We start from the raw sequence: 15,021 nt of genomic DNA, 5'->3' as shown, positions 1-15,021 counted from the left end.
GGGTGGGGGTTGGGGGAATAGATTGGTGTCTTGCCAAGTGTTCCCCTTCAAATTTATATGCTGTAATCCCACCATTGGTTAAGCAGCTAATTGCACAAAAAATTTAGGGCTGAGAGTAGTGAGAGAGACATTTGATATTTGGTGTTGGATAAAAAAACTAAATACAGTATAGAAATTTCAGGAATAATGAGAGAGATCTAATTAGATAAGGGAATTAAATATTGTCATTCCTTAATGAGAAACATATATCTAATTACATAAACAATTAAAATATCTAAATATCTAATTAGGAAATTGAACTAGATAAGAATATTAAATACAGTCGAGAGATTTTAGGAGCTAAGGAAGGAAGAAGGGGTGTAACTTGGGAGAAAACTTATGCTACATAGATGCCACACCTTGCCAAGCAAAGAGATTATAGGTAGAAGAGAGGAGAGAGTTGGGAAGATCTACAGATTTCCTTTAGCATGTGTGAAATAGATTTGTCTTACTCAGAAACTATTCAAAGTGGGAGGTTTATCCTTAAATTAGAGCAACAGCCCACGTGAGAAACCCAAGCAAGTGCAAAAGTGCATACACAAATTCTCCTTTACTCTCTGTTCTTCTCCTCCTTTCCTTCCCTATTCTGTTCTTTAGTTCCCTGGAACCAGGTCAACTTCAGTTATTCTAGAACTACTGAAAATATCCATCCAATCTCCTCTTCGATAGACAGATCAGTTGAAGGTTATTCCAGTTTATTCTCTTCAATTCTGTCCTGTATAGAAAAGTTCTGCATGTGTACATGTTTTATCCACATCTATCCTTCATCACTAGTGAAGCAAAAGGAAAAATGTCCAGATTAGATGCAAAACACAAATCTTAGATCTTAGGCTGATCACGCAACTAGAAGTATGCAGCGAACAGTACCAGCACTAACAATAGCTGAAGGTTGGACCTACAGGCTAGCTTTCAAGAAATCAAAGAGAGAGCAGGTTCTGAAATTTTCAGAACATAGTTTAGGGCATTTGGGTTGGTCGGTGGAAAGTTGTCGCAGGTTCGAGTTGGGAAACAGCCTCTCCGCAAAGCAGGGGTAAGGCTGCGTACGTTATGACCCTCCCAAGGCCCCGCAGTGGCGGGAGCCTCATGCACTGGATACACCCTTTTAGTACAGGGCTTTTAGGCTCCCAACCTCGAGACGAAATTTGTTCATCCATTCAGCCTCAAGATTCCATAAACATGAAGTAAAGACTCATAAAATATAGAAGGTTATACTGAAAGAAGAATTCTGATAGGCTGATATGGTTACTGGTAGGCTGCTGCTAAGCTTTTGCTGCATTTAGCCATTCATCTACGATTGTGTTTTTTACTCATTCAACTTCTGGAGTGCCCTCTTTTCCTAGAACAACAGAAGGACGAACCAAATTAATTCCCATAAACCATCTGGTTTTCGGTAGAGCTACTTCTTGATTAACTGCACCACTCATCCACTCACTCGAGTGAAATTTTAGTAGAGAGTCTATTGGTTTGATTAAGTTCTTTAATTCTCTCTTCTGGTACATATTCTGAACTTTGAACATCTTTTTTTCTTCACTAGTTCTTAGTGGATTAGAACTCTAATTCCTTCCTGGTTGAACGGGGGCCTTTGTTTGTTACTTAATTCAATAAGAAACCAATTATCATTCTTCCTAGTGGACTGTGGAGGTAAGGAGTCCTCTTTCCATATCCTAGTGTGCCTGCTATTTCTTTTTTCTAGTAAAATTAGGACCATAGGATTTCCTGTCCTACACCAGTTGCACTGGAGAGCTACACTAGCCCCTGCAAACTGATTTGTTCCAATGGATTTTGATTGGAGATCAAACAGAGAATGTGATGCAGGAGCAGTTCTTTGGACTAGGCCGAACCTGTTTGAGAGTTCCGACTGAGAACCAGACCTGAGTTGGGAGTTGAGTCAAGTAGGATATTAGTAGTTTATTTATTTACTTATTTGGGTTTATCTTGCAGTTCTTTACTTAGGCTAGGTTTGCATTCCGCTTTAGTTTTAGAGTTCAATTTCATTATAGATTTAGATTGGGTTAGATAATTAGGACATAGAGTTAGCGTTTAGGATGGTTTAGAGTTATTTATAATTTCTAGCAAAAGAGATTAAATTATTAACATATTATTGATATGTACTTGGGTGTGCAATTCTCTAGTAGCTATGCTATATACCTATGTTCATGCAATGGTTATTAATACTAGGTGTGTCTGTGCTGTCTTAGTGTCAATATCCATATTCCATGTGTCGAACACTGGCAGTGCTCCTATTTGGGGTGTATAAAATATGGGAAAAGGCTGGGCACACTGCTGGGTTGCCCAGCCTGAGTCACTCTCTCTCCCCTCCCCTTTGGAAAATGACCCTTATGCCACATTGCCACTTGCATCCCTGCCCCCCCCCCTGGTTGGTTGAACCGCAAGCTCCAGGAAATCTAGCGGCTTGCCCAACACCTTTCCCATAAAATATTTAGGATTTATTTCATATTGTATATCGTTAAAATAATTTTGTTTATGTTACAGAAGGATCAAATAATTTATATATATGTATAGAACTAATTTACCTTTGGGGAAAGGAACTCCGCCCATATGCACCCCCAATTCCCAGACACAGCTGGGCTTGAAAACACCCAGCACGTGCAGGGGCAGCTGGGTCTTTTCACACCCAGACAGGCAGGGTTCTTTCTCCCTTTATCTTTCCTCTCTTCTACATAATGTCCATTTTGGGATGGTGTAGATTTATAAGTTCTAGCAAAAGAGGTTAAATTATTAACATCTGTGCAATTCTCTAGTAGCTATGCTATATACCTATGTTCATGCAATGGTAATGACGTAGTATGGCACTAGTACTAGGTGTGTCTGTGCTGTCTCTGTCAAAATCTATAGTACGTGTATTGGACACTGGGTGGTCCTATTTTGAAGTGTCCAGGTGGCGTGTTTTCTGAGAGAGAGCTTGCACGCTTATATAGTGCTTATGTAGTGTGTCCTAGTGTCATTGAGAAATGTCTTGTTTCTTCTGATGGTTACTGCTTTACACAATATCTGTGAAATTTCCTCCACTTTACCTGTTGAAATCTGTCCGATTCTGTAGATTTTAAGCTTGCATGAGAGTGATTTCGTTGGTGAAAACGCACCATTGATTAGATTATACATCCTCAAAAATTATTTAAAAAAGAAAAAGAGGATTTTTTCACCTGGTTATTAACTTATCAAGAACTTATCATGGGGTTGTAACTCCCTGTATGTAAGCCAAATGTACCACGCAGAGGTGTAGGAAACACAAGTTATTTCCTTCACACAATTTCCTATTCCATCATATTTGATAGATAATTTCTCTGAAGATGAACTCAAAACTGTTTCACTACTGAAGCTGCTACTGTGTGTTTGGTAGACCTAGTGCAAGATGTCCGACACAAATATGGGGGATGTAAAGGTGCAAGAGAGCACTGAAAATGCGCTTGGAGGAGGCCAGGGTAATGTAGATTTATCTGGGGAGGAACCTCAACATGCGGACAAGAACGAGGAAAGTCCGATGCCCTCACCCCAGCAAGAGGTAGTATTACATTTTAGTTTCATCTTATTTTGATTGTATCTAGTTTGGGTGCAGTCGTTGAGATTAATGTCCCAATTGAAGTGGATGAGTTTCTAACCTGTTGTTATCAACAATCTTGCCTTCTGCAGGAGGAAATAATAAAGAAAAAGTATGGAGGAATGATACCAAAAAAGCCTCCACTCATATCCAAGGTTTTTTATCTCCTTATTTCGTGATTATTCACATTTACAACTCTGAGGAGTGCATCATACATTTATTATTTTTACTGCCAGGATCATGAACATGCTTTCTTTGACTCTGCTGATTGGGCATTAGGAAAGGTAACTATCTTGGTTGTTTTGTTGAAAGTTCCACCCTATCTGCTGCAGACTAACCTTTAGCATGCTAAAAGTTAAAATACCTTATTTCTTTACCTGCCATTTTTGGATGTCCAAAAAGCAAGGAGCTCAGAAGCCCAAAGGACCTCTTGAGGCACTAAGGCCAAAATTACAGGTATATGTGCCTTCTGCAGTCTTTCTAGTGATCTTTACTCCATTAGAAATCTATAATGGATGTAATGTATATATATATATATATACAAGCATATAATCGAGCTGGTTATATTTCAGCTCATTTCTTTATTTCCTTGATTGTGAATTTAAAATATTTCTGATGATCAATTGATCAGAAACTGTGTTTATGGACGTCTTTATTGAGGCTCTGGCTCTTACTCCCACAAATGTTCATGCTGTATTTTTTTTTTTTTTTTTTTTTTTTTTGCAATGTTCATGCTGTAGTTGCCAGACTATTTTCATGGAAAATTTAGAGAATGTTACAATGGGCATGGTGACAGGTGCTCCTGGAGTTATTGCAAAGTGAGCTTGCTATGCTGTAATTGTTTGACCAACAAAAAATACTTAACCATTAATTTCTAATTGAAAAAGAACCCATGAAGTAGAAAGTTTTGACTGCAACGGAATGCAAAATGATTTTTACTTCTTTTTTTTTCTGCTCTGCTGTACTTGCAAAGACTGGCACATTGACACTATTGATGGTAATGCAAGCCATATATGTGAATGTGCAATTCTAATATCTACTAAAAAAAAAAAGAATGTGCAATTCTAATGTCTGCATTCTTCCATGTCTGTTATCAGCCCACACCACAGCAGCAAGTACGATCTAGACGATCTGCTTATGCTCCATCGGAAGACAATGAAGGTATGAATTTATGAACCATTTTAGTAAAGTACCCTGTTCTTCAAGGAATTGAGTAGTTTGGTTAACTTAACTCTTTCTTTAAATAGATCAAGAAAGTAACAATGCTAATTCTGAGGATCAGTATAGTCATGAGTAATTTGCTGAGACAAAAGGTGATGGCGGGTCCTTTCCTCCTCATCAAAGAATAAGCATTACAAATTAGCTGGTGCATTTGTTGTAACAAGGACCAGACTTGTATTCTTACCTGCTGAGAATTGTGCATGCTACTCCATTGCCAGTGCAGTGTGCCAAGTTTTCTATACCAGTAATAGATTTGGATATTTCCTCTTGTTATGCAACTGTTCCATCCTTGAGAAATGCAGTGAAACATTATCAGTCATTGCTATGCGATGCTAATACTTGGTTTGAAAGGTATTATAACACCAGATAACTGTTCAGTGATATGGACTGCTTGTTTCATTGATGTTAGAGTGTGTTTTGTTGTGGCAACTGCCCTACTGGTTTCAAAAGCTGGCACCTGAAATCCGAGCCCACATACATTTCTAACGTGATGACTTGCAGATCATGACGAGACTGGATCACCTACCCATACGTATATGCTTCATGCATGGGCTGTGATGAAGCTTCTATCAATGTGCGGCCATACATTATCCAACATTGATGACTTGGAGATCACCTACCCATATGTGGATGCTTCATGAATGGGCTTTGATGAAGCTTCCATACATTCTTAATGAGTTTGGCTGCACTAGGGGTGTTGAAAGCTGACTGCACTGTAACGCTCGATCAGAACCTATTGGTTAAAGCCCAAAACCAAACTGATTGGTTAGTAAATGGGGCTAGGCCTAAACCAATTCTTCATTCAGTGTTTGGTTATAGCCCGATAACACCTGATTGAACCGATAGACAATTAAAATCACGACTATTTATAATCTGATTAGCCTGTTTATGGTTTGTTATACTTTATTTATATCACAATTAACCTATTTAAGAATAATTATAGTATGATTAACTTGATTCTAAATACAGATCATTAATCGACCTATCGAATACAGGAATGAATAGAGGGGCATCTCTAAAGTAAATAGGACAGGTGTTGAACGCCCAAGTTCCTCTTTATGGTAACAAAATGGTACATAAGTTGATCACCTAAACAAACGGGAAACCTACACCTATAGATAGCTTATCCAGGACCCGAGAAATAGACCACATGTGACATGGGGCGCGATTTGAACGAAGGGTCACCTAGATAATATCACTGAAACCAAGGTTCTCTCCCTCTACACCAAAAATAATCAGAACAAACAAACTTAAAAATAAGCTACGATCATTTTCATCACAATCGCATGATCTACTTGTTTTCACAATCACTGTTCAAACTATCATTGGCAAAGGCTGTGTTTGATTACCAAGAGAAAATAAAAGAGAAGACAAATGTTGTCCTAAACTAATAGAATTTTTTATTTTTTTTTAAATTTCAAAATTCACCCCTTCTAAGAATGGTGAAATTTTCTTGTAATATCAAAAATCCTGCCAAACACATAAGCCAACACAAGAAAATAAAAGTTTTTTATTTTCTTCTTCTATTTGTAGCCATACATACATAATTCTTTCTTTTCTTCCCACTTCATTTCATTTCTAATTCTTTTCTTTTTCTCTTTGTTACCAAACACAACCTAAGAATTGTTGGACAAATAACATCGAGTTCTATGATTGGACACCACACTGACCACAAAAAACAGTGTTGATTGATTTGCTTAAGCACTCTTTGATTGCGTTTTTGCTATTTTTATATCTAGAAACAACAAAAACGTTTCTCACATTTTCGAAAATAAAAATGAATTTTTTAGTATTCAATAAACATGTTAATACCCCTAAAAAAACTCCATAGCATCATTGAATAAAAAAAAGGGACAACGTTCCGTTGCCTCTTTTTAGATTTAAATAGTTAAGGCATTTTTCAGACACAACAGCATTTTTTCTCTCAAATTTGTTTTTGAAATGACAAAACAAATCGACAGGTCTGACTTGTTTAAGTCGACAATCAGACTTGTTAAGTCAAAAATCGTTTCTAGAATTGAAAATATATATAAATTTTGATTTATGTTTTTAAAAATGGGCGAAACAAAACAACTTTATCCAACGCTTTTTAAGCTATTGCTCCATTTATCAAAACAAGAAAACATAAAAACAGCATAAATAGCAACCGATACTTTAATCTAAGCACCATGAAAAAAAAATAAAAACAAATGAAATTATACAACCCCATTATTCTAGATGGCACGATCTTCCAAATTTTCATTAGAAATAATGTTTCAAAATTTATTCTAGGTAGGAGGGGGTACATGCAAATAGCGCAACCACAATGGACGGATAGATACAATGACAAACAGATTGAATGATTAAGATTCTTACGTTGAAAAGTCCAATAGCCTCCCCTCTACCCAGGCAGCTCAGAGTGGGGCAGTCCGATATCTTTTGAGTTGGAAAAAAATCACACTACCCCCACTCAGATGCCTCTGCACAGCCTCCCATTGGCCTAAACACCAGCACCGTGGCTGTGCAGGCAGACTGTTCTCTTGCCCATAAATTATTATTTGCGCAAGAGAACATTGCCTGTTCTGTGGCTCCTACTCCTAGAAAAATGCACAAATTATCACACAACCCCATCCGTTAAATAAATAATTCCCATGCTAACGGGGCAGCAACCAATATCAATAGAAGATCAAGTTTTGTACAATCAATAAAACACAGAAAAACCGCATATAAACATGCAAGTATGCAAGTACTTCTATCAACTTTCTGCGCAAGTTAATAAAAATAATCATTTCAGAGTACTTAAAGAGAGGTTAAGTAAATATGAATTATATAAATAAACAGGGTGGGAACCCCTAGTTCCTCCAGGCTATCATGCTGATCTGAATGATCCTCGGAATCCATTGTCCCAAAAGCCAAATACTCCAAGAAGATGACTCGTATCTTCTAAAACCGAACTATCGAATAGCAAAATTGTCCATTCTCAATAACTGAGGGAAAATAAATCTTTCATGTTCTTTTTGCCTCTTGTACCAGTGGACTCCACTTGGCAATCCCACATCACGACACTCCGACTAGTGAACAGTAAGAGAACATAAAAACCACCAAAGTAAAATAGTTAACTTCCTATCCAACTAGTTCCTGCCATAATTAATTATCTTATAATTTACTCTTTTAAGGACACTAAAGTATGACCAACTCTGTAAGGATGGTTGCACCCAATCCATGGCAGCAACTCATCAATACTAACCTGTGTACTCCAGCAAAAGAAAGAAGTATTCAATATGAAACATAGCTCACGGACGAAAAACTATTGAAAACAGAGAATAAAAAAAATAAATAAGAGAAATGAGATGAAAAACAGAGATCATTCAGTTGAAACGTGAGGAAAGGAAAATATAGGCAGTTGTAAGTTCCTAAACTTGGGCATAACATTAAGATTGCTTGCCCAGTTCAAACAAATAAGAGATTAAAACAAATTTAAAAGAAAAAGAACGAAAAACAACAATAGGTCCACACTAGTAAAACAAAAAACCCAACAGTGAATGTATCAATGGCAAAGATTAAACACAAAAGTTGTCAAACTAAATTAGCTTGCAATATACGCAACACCAATGTAATAGAAATTAAGATTACCTGATTAAAATGAGCCTAGTCATAGAATAACTTACCTGCCCTTATGCAGAAACAACAATCCTAAAAACCTGCCAAATTAACTCCATCAAAGGCTTAAATTGCATTTGATCAAGGTGACAAATTAACATTAACACACATCACATGGCAGAGAATAAACCTACCACATAAAATGTGTGCACCTCTAACATCCTAATGATCTGCAAAACAGCTCACATATCCAAAGGTCAGAACAGATATCAGAGATATATCCAACCTACTCCTCGAGGCAATCAGGAGCGCTCCTCAATCACTGTGGTGTTGACATCAGACCCTAGAGCCTCCAAAAAAATGACCTGAACATGTATCAAGATGCCAACACACAGCTTTTTAACCAATTTGTGGCTTTATAAACTGCTTCTTGTGTAGCAAAACTACCAACCAGTTCATTAACTACCAGATATAGAGAAATGGCATTTTCCAAAATACTGTTAATGCATCTAAACAAACACATGTGAATTGTTTGCCGAGAACTTCTTGGAGGAAATTACAAAAAATAAGGAAGTTCAGGGGGACTGGGGAACTGCAGGCAATCACATTTCGGTGGATCCAAGCATGCACATTCTGATGTACACCCAGACACAAAAAAACCTACTGAATATAAGGCATTAAACATATATGTGCAAAATTATAACAAAACATTTTCTGAGTACAATGCATAACAATTAATCACTGATTACTGTCTGCATCAAAATAAAACGAAATGATGGTTCCACCACAAACCAGTCTGACCTACTACCTAGTTTCCAAGGCTCTAACACCCACCCCACCCACATCCCATTACTTGAAAGGAAAAAAATAAAACTGTTACAGCTGAGATCTAATTTTAACTTGAAACCAATAACCTAACAGAACCACCAAGGAGGAGATACTCATGGACCACACCAAGTATAGTTTTGCAAAATGGTCGAAATAGTTGCCACAACCTGTAAGGCTTGCTGGTTACATAGGGACTTGGGAGCACACAATATTTTAGATCAGTAAAATGTGGTGTCAAGGCTGCAAAAGGATTGAATAGTAGAAATTAACATCTCCGGATAAAGTTGGTCCTTCTAAACAAAGCTTCATAGGTGGGCCATTGGTTTCTCAAACCCTGTTCATCTGGTCTTCGGGTCTAGGCTGGAGGCTTCATCAAAGAGGCAGTAGGCTGGCTTCAGGCTTCATAGATCTCAAGCTGTTTTAATGGGAAGGGAAGGCAACAAAGGTAAAACAGGAGCATTAGAAATCTAAATATAGGACGGCTGGCTAGGTTATGATAGCAAATTCCTGTAAAGTATCATATCACTAGAATATAACAAAGCAACTCAACATTAATCCAAAGGATTGAAATATCAAAGGAGTCAATGATCTACCTGCAGGCCCTAATCATCAGGGACACCTAGTAAACATGATGTTTCCCATGGGAAACCGGGTTCGTACCAGATAACCTGGCAAAGGAAGCTTAAAATCAGGGTCCACATGCAGATGTACATAAACGACACTTTATGCTTATTACAGATATTACTGATGGACAACTGGAATATTCCCCCATTAATCAATAGAAAAAAGATTAAATACAAAAATGCCTCCAAAAGGGGTATAAATTAATGCAAAACACCTCAGTATAGGCTGTTAAGAAAGGGAGAAGAACTTCTTACCCCGCACTACCAGAACGGCCCGAAGAGTAACTACCATATGCTCCATAAGCCCCAGCACCACTCTGCAGAAACAGAAATATAACAATAGAGAAAAGTATATAAAACATAAATATAACCATACATACATATATATATATATAATATACAATATAAAATAATATATACAACGGCGGAGGTTTGTTGCCAGGTCGTATGGCCTCAGCAGTGGCTGGGCCAATGTGAGTGAATGCATCGGCATCCACACAGGGGGGCAGGGCAGTCTTTTCACATGGTCACGTCTATGGGCATAGGAGGCACAATCGGCCAATGACCATTTCCCTTACACATGTATATATATATATATATATAAGAAAAGCAAGAAAGATATAATATAATAATTAATCGGTTAACAGTATAATCTAAAGCAAATAAGGACGGCTATAAATAGGCACAAATAACTAAAACACAATAGACAAATTTTGAGACGACCACATAGCCACTGATATGATCAATGCACAGAAAGAAAAATAATAAAAATATACTACGCAAACAGAATCAATGCGGAAACAATACCTGTGATCCACTATAACTTCCATATGAATCATTAACATCACTAGAACCGCCATAACCCATGGAGTAGGAGTACCCACGTCCATGTGATTTACTGTCCCTACTGCCATATTTTGAACCATCTGTAACATCAGCAGACATTGGAAGGTAGGAAAGAGCTGGTGGAAACGTGGACAATGCACCCTCCCTCTCAAAAAAATTGGCCTTCAACCGTGTGGTCACTTGAATTAAAGCGTTCCTTGCAACATCATGGTCTCCAGAGATCTAGATAACAATGCAAACACAATGCGTTGCCCTAAGATATAGATGACAAATACAAAGATGGCCCAAAAGGAATGCAGAGAACACAATCTACATGTATCAAGAAAAATTTTGAATATTGCCCTACCTGCACCATCTCATCATCGTCAGATGCCACTTTTGGAAGGTTTTCCTTTGAAAGTATGCGAATGTTTGCTTTTGTGAGTCTCCTCATCTCAGATATAATAGATCCACCTTTACCAATAAGGCAACCAATACGTGAGACAGGCACAAGCAGACGAGTCAAGATGGATGAATCTGAATCCTTATCAGATTTTTCACTGCATTTTGGCTGCAAGCGCACGGCAGCATCAATAGTTGGAGAGATGGGGTCTTCAAAAAACTGGAAAACAAGTGAGGAAAATACCATCAGAACCATGCCTCTTAAACCCTTAGTAATTTGCCCATGAAAAATCTACAAACAGCTAAGATGCTCACCTCCTTTGCTGAGATTGTTATAATGCAATCATCTTCCTCAGAAGCTGAACTATCAACTTTAATAAATGCCCTAGACTCCTGCCTGATTTGCTTGATAATGGAACCACCCTTTCCAATAACTCCTCCAATATTTCCAGTTGGGCAAAGCAAACGAAGAGAGAAATCCTTTGCTGACGCTTCATCTCTTGGAGCAGGATAAAAAGCATGGGACCACTCACTTCTCGTGTCACTCTTGTATCCACCATAAGGACCCATCAATGGAGCCAAACCAACAATCGGTGCACCAGCATTCGAACCCATAAAAGTGCCACCTGATTGATACATGTTCGATGGGGCAGATGTAAGCAGATGCTGAGATCGAGAAGGATTATCACGGAGGCGAGATGACAATATTTGGAGAGCCTTCACCACAACTTCGGCTTCTCCAGTTATCTGACACCAATAACATTTTAAGCAAAGTCATAACATTAGCAAACAGAATTTAGTTGAGACCATGATTAGTTGAGCCGTATAAACATCAAGGCATCAAAGATTATGCCTGCAATGGCTGAGATGACATGGAATAACAAATACTCTCAATCAAGTATTTGGATATAAACATCAAAGCACCAAAGTTTGCGCCTGCAAAAGAGCCAATGACAGATATGAAAATGGAATCACAACTATCAACTCTCAATCAAGTATTTAGCCTCCATGGCACTGATTCAGTCATTTATAGATTTGAACGCGAGTTGTTCTCTCTATCTCATTCCTCTCCCACAATCAAATAATACCCCTACAACAGTCGACCGCATGCACATCACTGTAACAAAAAACCTACTTCAAGAAGGCATTTCTCAATTCATCTATCCAATCAGTAAGTACTCTGCACGGATCACGAATTCATACTCTATCTCAGATTGCTAAACTCCCCCAAAAAAAAACCGACTCAACCGCTCTAAACAGTAATATAGGAAGTTGGATAACAATGGTATCTTACCAGAAAATAATAACAATAGTATTTTTATAGTATAAATATAATAACAACGATATTAATATTTAATAATGACAAAAACCATCGGTCCACATAATTTTAATATTCTCCCAAAATTAACATGGGGTAGTTGCCTCCAATCATGTAAGATACTCAAGAATCTAAATACCTGAAGCCAAAAATCAGTGATCAGCAAAATTAATGAAGACAACATGTGGATTACATGATGCATAATTAATGCACCTTAAACACCAGAGATATGTATAAAATATATGAAAACATCATACCTGGAGAAGTTCGTCAGTACTAAGAGCACAGCGAGGCAGATGTTCATTCTTTAATATACGAATCTGACCACCAGTTTCACTACGAATACTCTGGATTATCTGCCCACCCTTACCAATCACACACCCAATTTGGTCTGATGGTACAAGCATCCGAACAGTAATTTCCCGAGCCCCTTCAGCATCTTCTTCACCCGCCTCATCAGCGACAAGCCTATCATGCACCTTAAAAAGAGCATCTTGTGCCGGGCAAACAACATCTCCATCTTCGCTTTCCCGGCTTGAACTAAATATAGTGATGACACGTTCGTCACACCCTGGCATGCTCTCGCCAATCCTAATCTTAGATTGACTTTCTGCCCTTAATTGCTTTACAATCTCACCTCCCCTACCAATGATACTTCCAATCTTTCTTCCAGGACAAAGATAACGGTATACAGTATCATCTGGTCCAGGAGTATACTGATCTCTATCATCACCAGGATTTCGTCTCTTACTTCCACCATTTTCTGCATAGTCAGCTTGTGAATGGGACCGTTTCCCGTGGTTACTCTTCTGGCCAGCCATTCCACGAAAAATAGGACAGATGTCTAATTCCCAGGAAAATCACTGTCATGATTAAAAAATTAAAAAATAAATAAAATTTTAAATAATAATAATAATAAAAAAATAAAAATAAAAAATAAAAATAAAAAAACCCCACACAAGGAGCCATAATTGTAGAAACCGAGGCCATTTAATCAGAAGTCCAAAATGGAAGAAAAGATGATAGGACTTTAGTACAAGTTGGGAATGGAAAACTGTGTCCCATCTGAAGATTCAATAAGAGAGTTTTACAAATTTAGGTCAATCTTAAAAGAATTAATTCAGGTTGTAAAATGGGAGCTTCATACTTTTCTTGTTACAATAAGATTAAAAAAAACTGTCATAAGAGTTATTTAATCGATATACCAATCCTACTAGCGTGAACTTTAGCTTCCTGCTACATTTCAATAATGAGATGCAGGCCTGCTCATAAAAGATTTTTTCTTTAAGGCCATACGACACAACATCATCTTGCATCAAGACAGTAATTGTGGATAGCTGAAAACTAGTTCAACAGAAGATGCTGCAAGGGACATCATTATAAATGAGGTAAATGGACCGTATTGAACTGCGAGAATTTGCCTATGTAAGGTCCAATAGATACTAAGACATCAACAACAGTCAACTAATGGCTAATATCATGATGAAAGCAGAAAATTTGAACATACAACATGTAAGTATCTAAGTGTTGCGTTGATAAATAGTTTTTCACACGAGCCTCACAGATCCCATAAATCAAAGCAACAGGGGATACCATACCACCATACAGTTTAATATTTCCAAGATTTGTAATTTCTATTTCACAAAGCAATGTAACACAAATCATCAATTGCACAGCCAAACTACTGACTGGTTATTTCACAGAGCAATGTAAAGCCCACACTCGATACTCAAAACTGCTGATTCACTTTATGAAGATGAGAATTGGTACATCACTGAGTTGCATAACAATCTACATACAGAATGCAATATCATGCCCTAAACTGTTATTCATAACATTGTTTCCCTACTCTTCTTTTTCTTTTTTTTTTTCGTGAGGAACGGATGATAAAGAATATGCAGAGGCCAACTTATAAGCACTTTCGTGCAAATCACTCCAGCTGACGCGCATCCATCATCTTAACTCAACTATGTCTCACAAAATTCGAGTAGGAGATCCATCAGACAAGTGGATAAATTCCTTTATTGCAATGATTCTCAAACTGGAACACCAGTTTCCAAAAGTTTACACTCCTAACAGAAACAAATTAATATAACCAAACTCAAAACAGAAAGTGAATTTCATGGTCTAACGCATACAAAGTAGAACCACGGGAAGATTAAAATTAATTCTTAACAACGAATCTCGTACCGGATAACTAAGACAAAGGTATAAGACGACGCCCAAGCTTTCCAATCTTAAAAAAAAACTACAGAGACTAATCGATTACACGCAAGAAAAATTTTGAAAAAGAAGAAACGAATATAAGAACAAGGTCGTGAATACCAAAAGATCTGATTAAAAAAAAAAAAAAAAAAAGATCGTTCATCCCAAATTCGAAAAGCAGATCCCGAAAAGCTGAAATCAAAAAACGCTACAACGCAATAAAATGAAATGGAGAAGCACGTATGACAAAAGAAACATGGTTGTACCTTGATAGATCTAACAGAAATCCTCTAAATCGATAGCTCTGTCGAGAGATGGAGAGGGTTCTTCCCTATTACTTCAGATGCGAGAGAACAAAATTATCGACTTATTGCAAAAGATCGCAAAATATATTGAATACGCTTACCCGTTTTGGTTCTAGG

At 37.5% G+C, this 15,021-nt stretch overlaps 2 protein-coding genes across 12 annotated transcripts in view; one reads left to right on the top strand and one right to left on the bottom strand.

The window, feature by feature from the left end:
* Positions 1-5,718, top strand: part of LOC122077174 — a 7,105-nt gene extending 1,387 nt beyond the window's left edge. For 2 of the 7 annotated variants that reach the window (XM_042643016.1, XM_042643017.1), the window contains 6 exons: positions 3,401-3,562; positions 3,691-3,753; positions 3,835-3,882; positions 3,989-4,054; positions 4,696-4,759; positions 5,321-5,718. In XM_042643016.1, coding sequence (XP_042498950.1) covers positions 3,413-3,562; positions 3,691-3,753; positions 3,835-3,882; positions 3,989-4,054; positions 4,696-4,759; positions 5,321-5,460 — 531 coding nt within the window. In that variant the 5' untranslated portion in view covers positions 3,401-3,412 and the 3' untranslated portion in view covers positions 5,461-5,718. Of the gene's footprint in view, positions 1-3,400; positions 3,563-3,690; positions 3,754-3,834; positions 3,883-3,988; positions 4,055-4,695; positions 4,760-4,845; positions 5,201-5,320 lie in introns of those variants that run through there. The other 5 variants (XM_042643018.1, XM_042643022.1, XM_042643020.1 and 2 more) reach the window with 5 other exon arrangements.
* Positions 5,719-7,432: 1,714 nt separating this feature from the next.
* On the bottom strand, positions 7,433-15,021 carry LOC122077172 (RNA-binding KH domain-containing protein RCF3-like). Of its 5 annotated transcripts, none has more exons than XR_006139704.1 (9): positions 14,866-15,021; positions 12,652-13,257; positions 11,392-11,823; positions 11,042-11,296; positions 10,657-10,917; positions 10,105-10,166; positions 9,820-9,894; positions 8,046-8,763; positions 7,433-7,869 (listed from the first exon to the last, which is right to left on the bottom strand). XR_006139704.1 is itself a non-coding variant. In XM_042643014.1 (8 exons), exons 2-7 carry the CDS (start codon positions 13,213-13,215, stop codon positions 9,846-9,848), a joined length of 1,623 nt encoding a protein of 540 aa, XP_042498948.1. In that variant the 5' UTR covers positions 13,216-13,257; positions 14,866-15,021; the 3' UTR covers positions 7,433-8,763; positions 9,820-9,845. The 5 variants fall into 5 exon arrangements, 3 of the variants coding, with proteins under 3 accessions (XP_042498948.1, XP_042498949.1, XP_042498947.1); XR_006139703.1 differs by having other exon boundaries at positions 7,433-8,499; positions 8,593-8,763; XM_042643014.1 differs by having other exon boundaries at positions 7,433-8,763.

The sequence above is a fragment of the Macadamia integrifolia genome, chromosome 4 (assembly GCF_013358625.1).
Source record: "Macadamia integrifolia cultivar HAES 741 chromosome 4, SCU_Mint_v3, whole genome shotgun sequence".
Lineage (NCBI taxonomy): Eukaryota > Viridiplantae > Streptophyta > Magnoliopsida > Proteales > Proteaceae > Macadamia > Macadamia integrifolia.
This window is presented reverse-complemented; position numbering and strand designations above follow the sequence as displayed.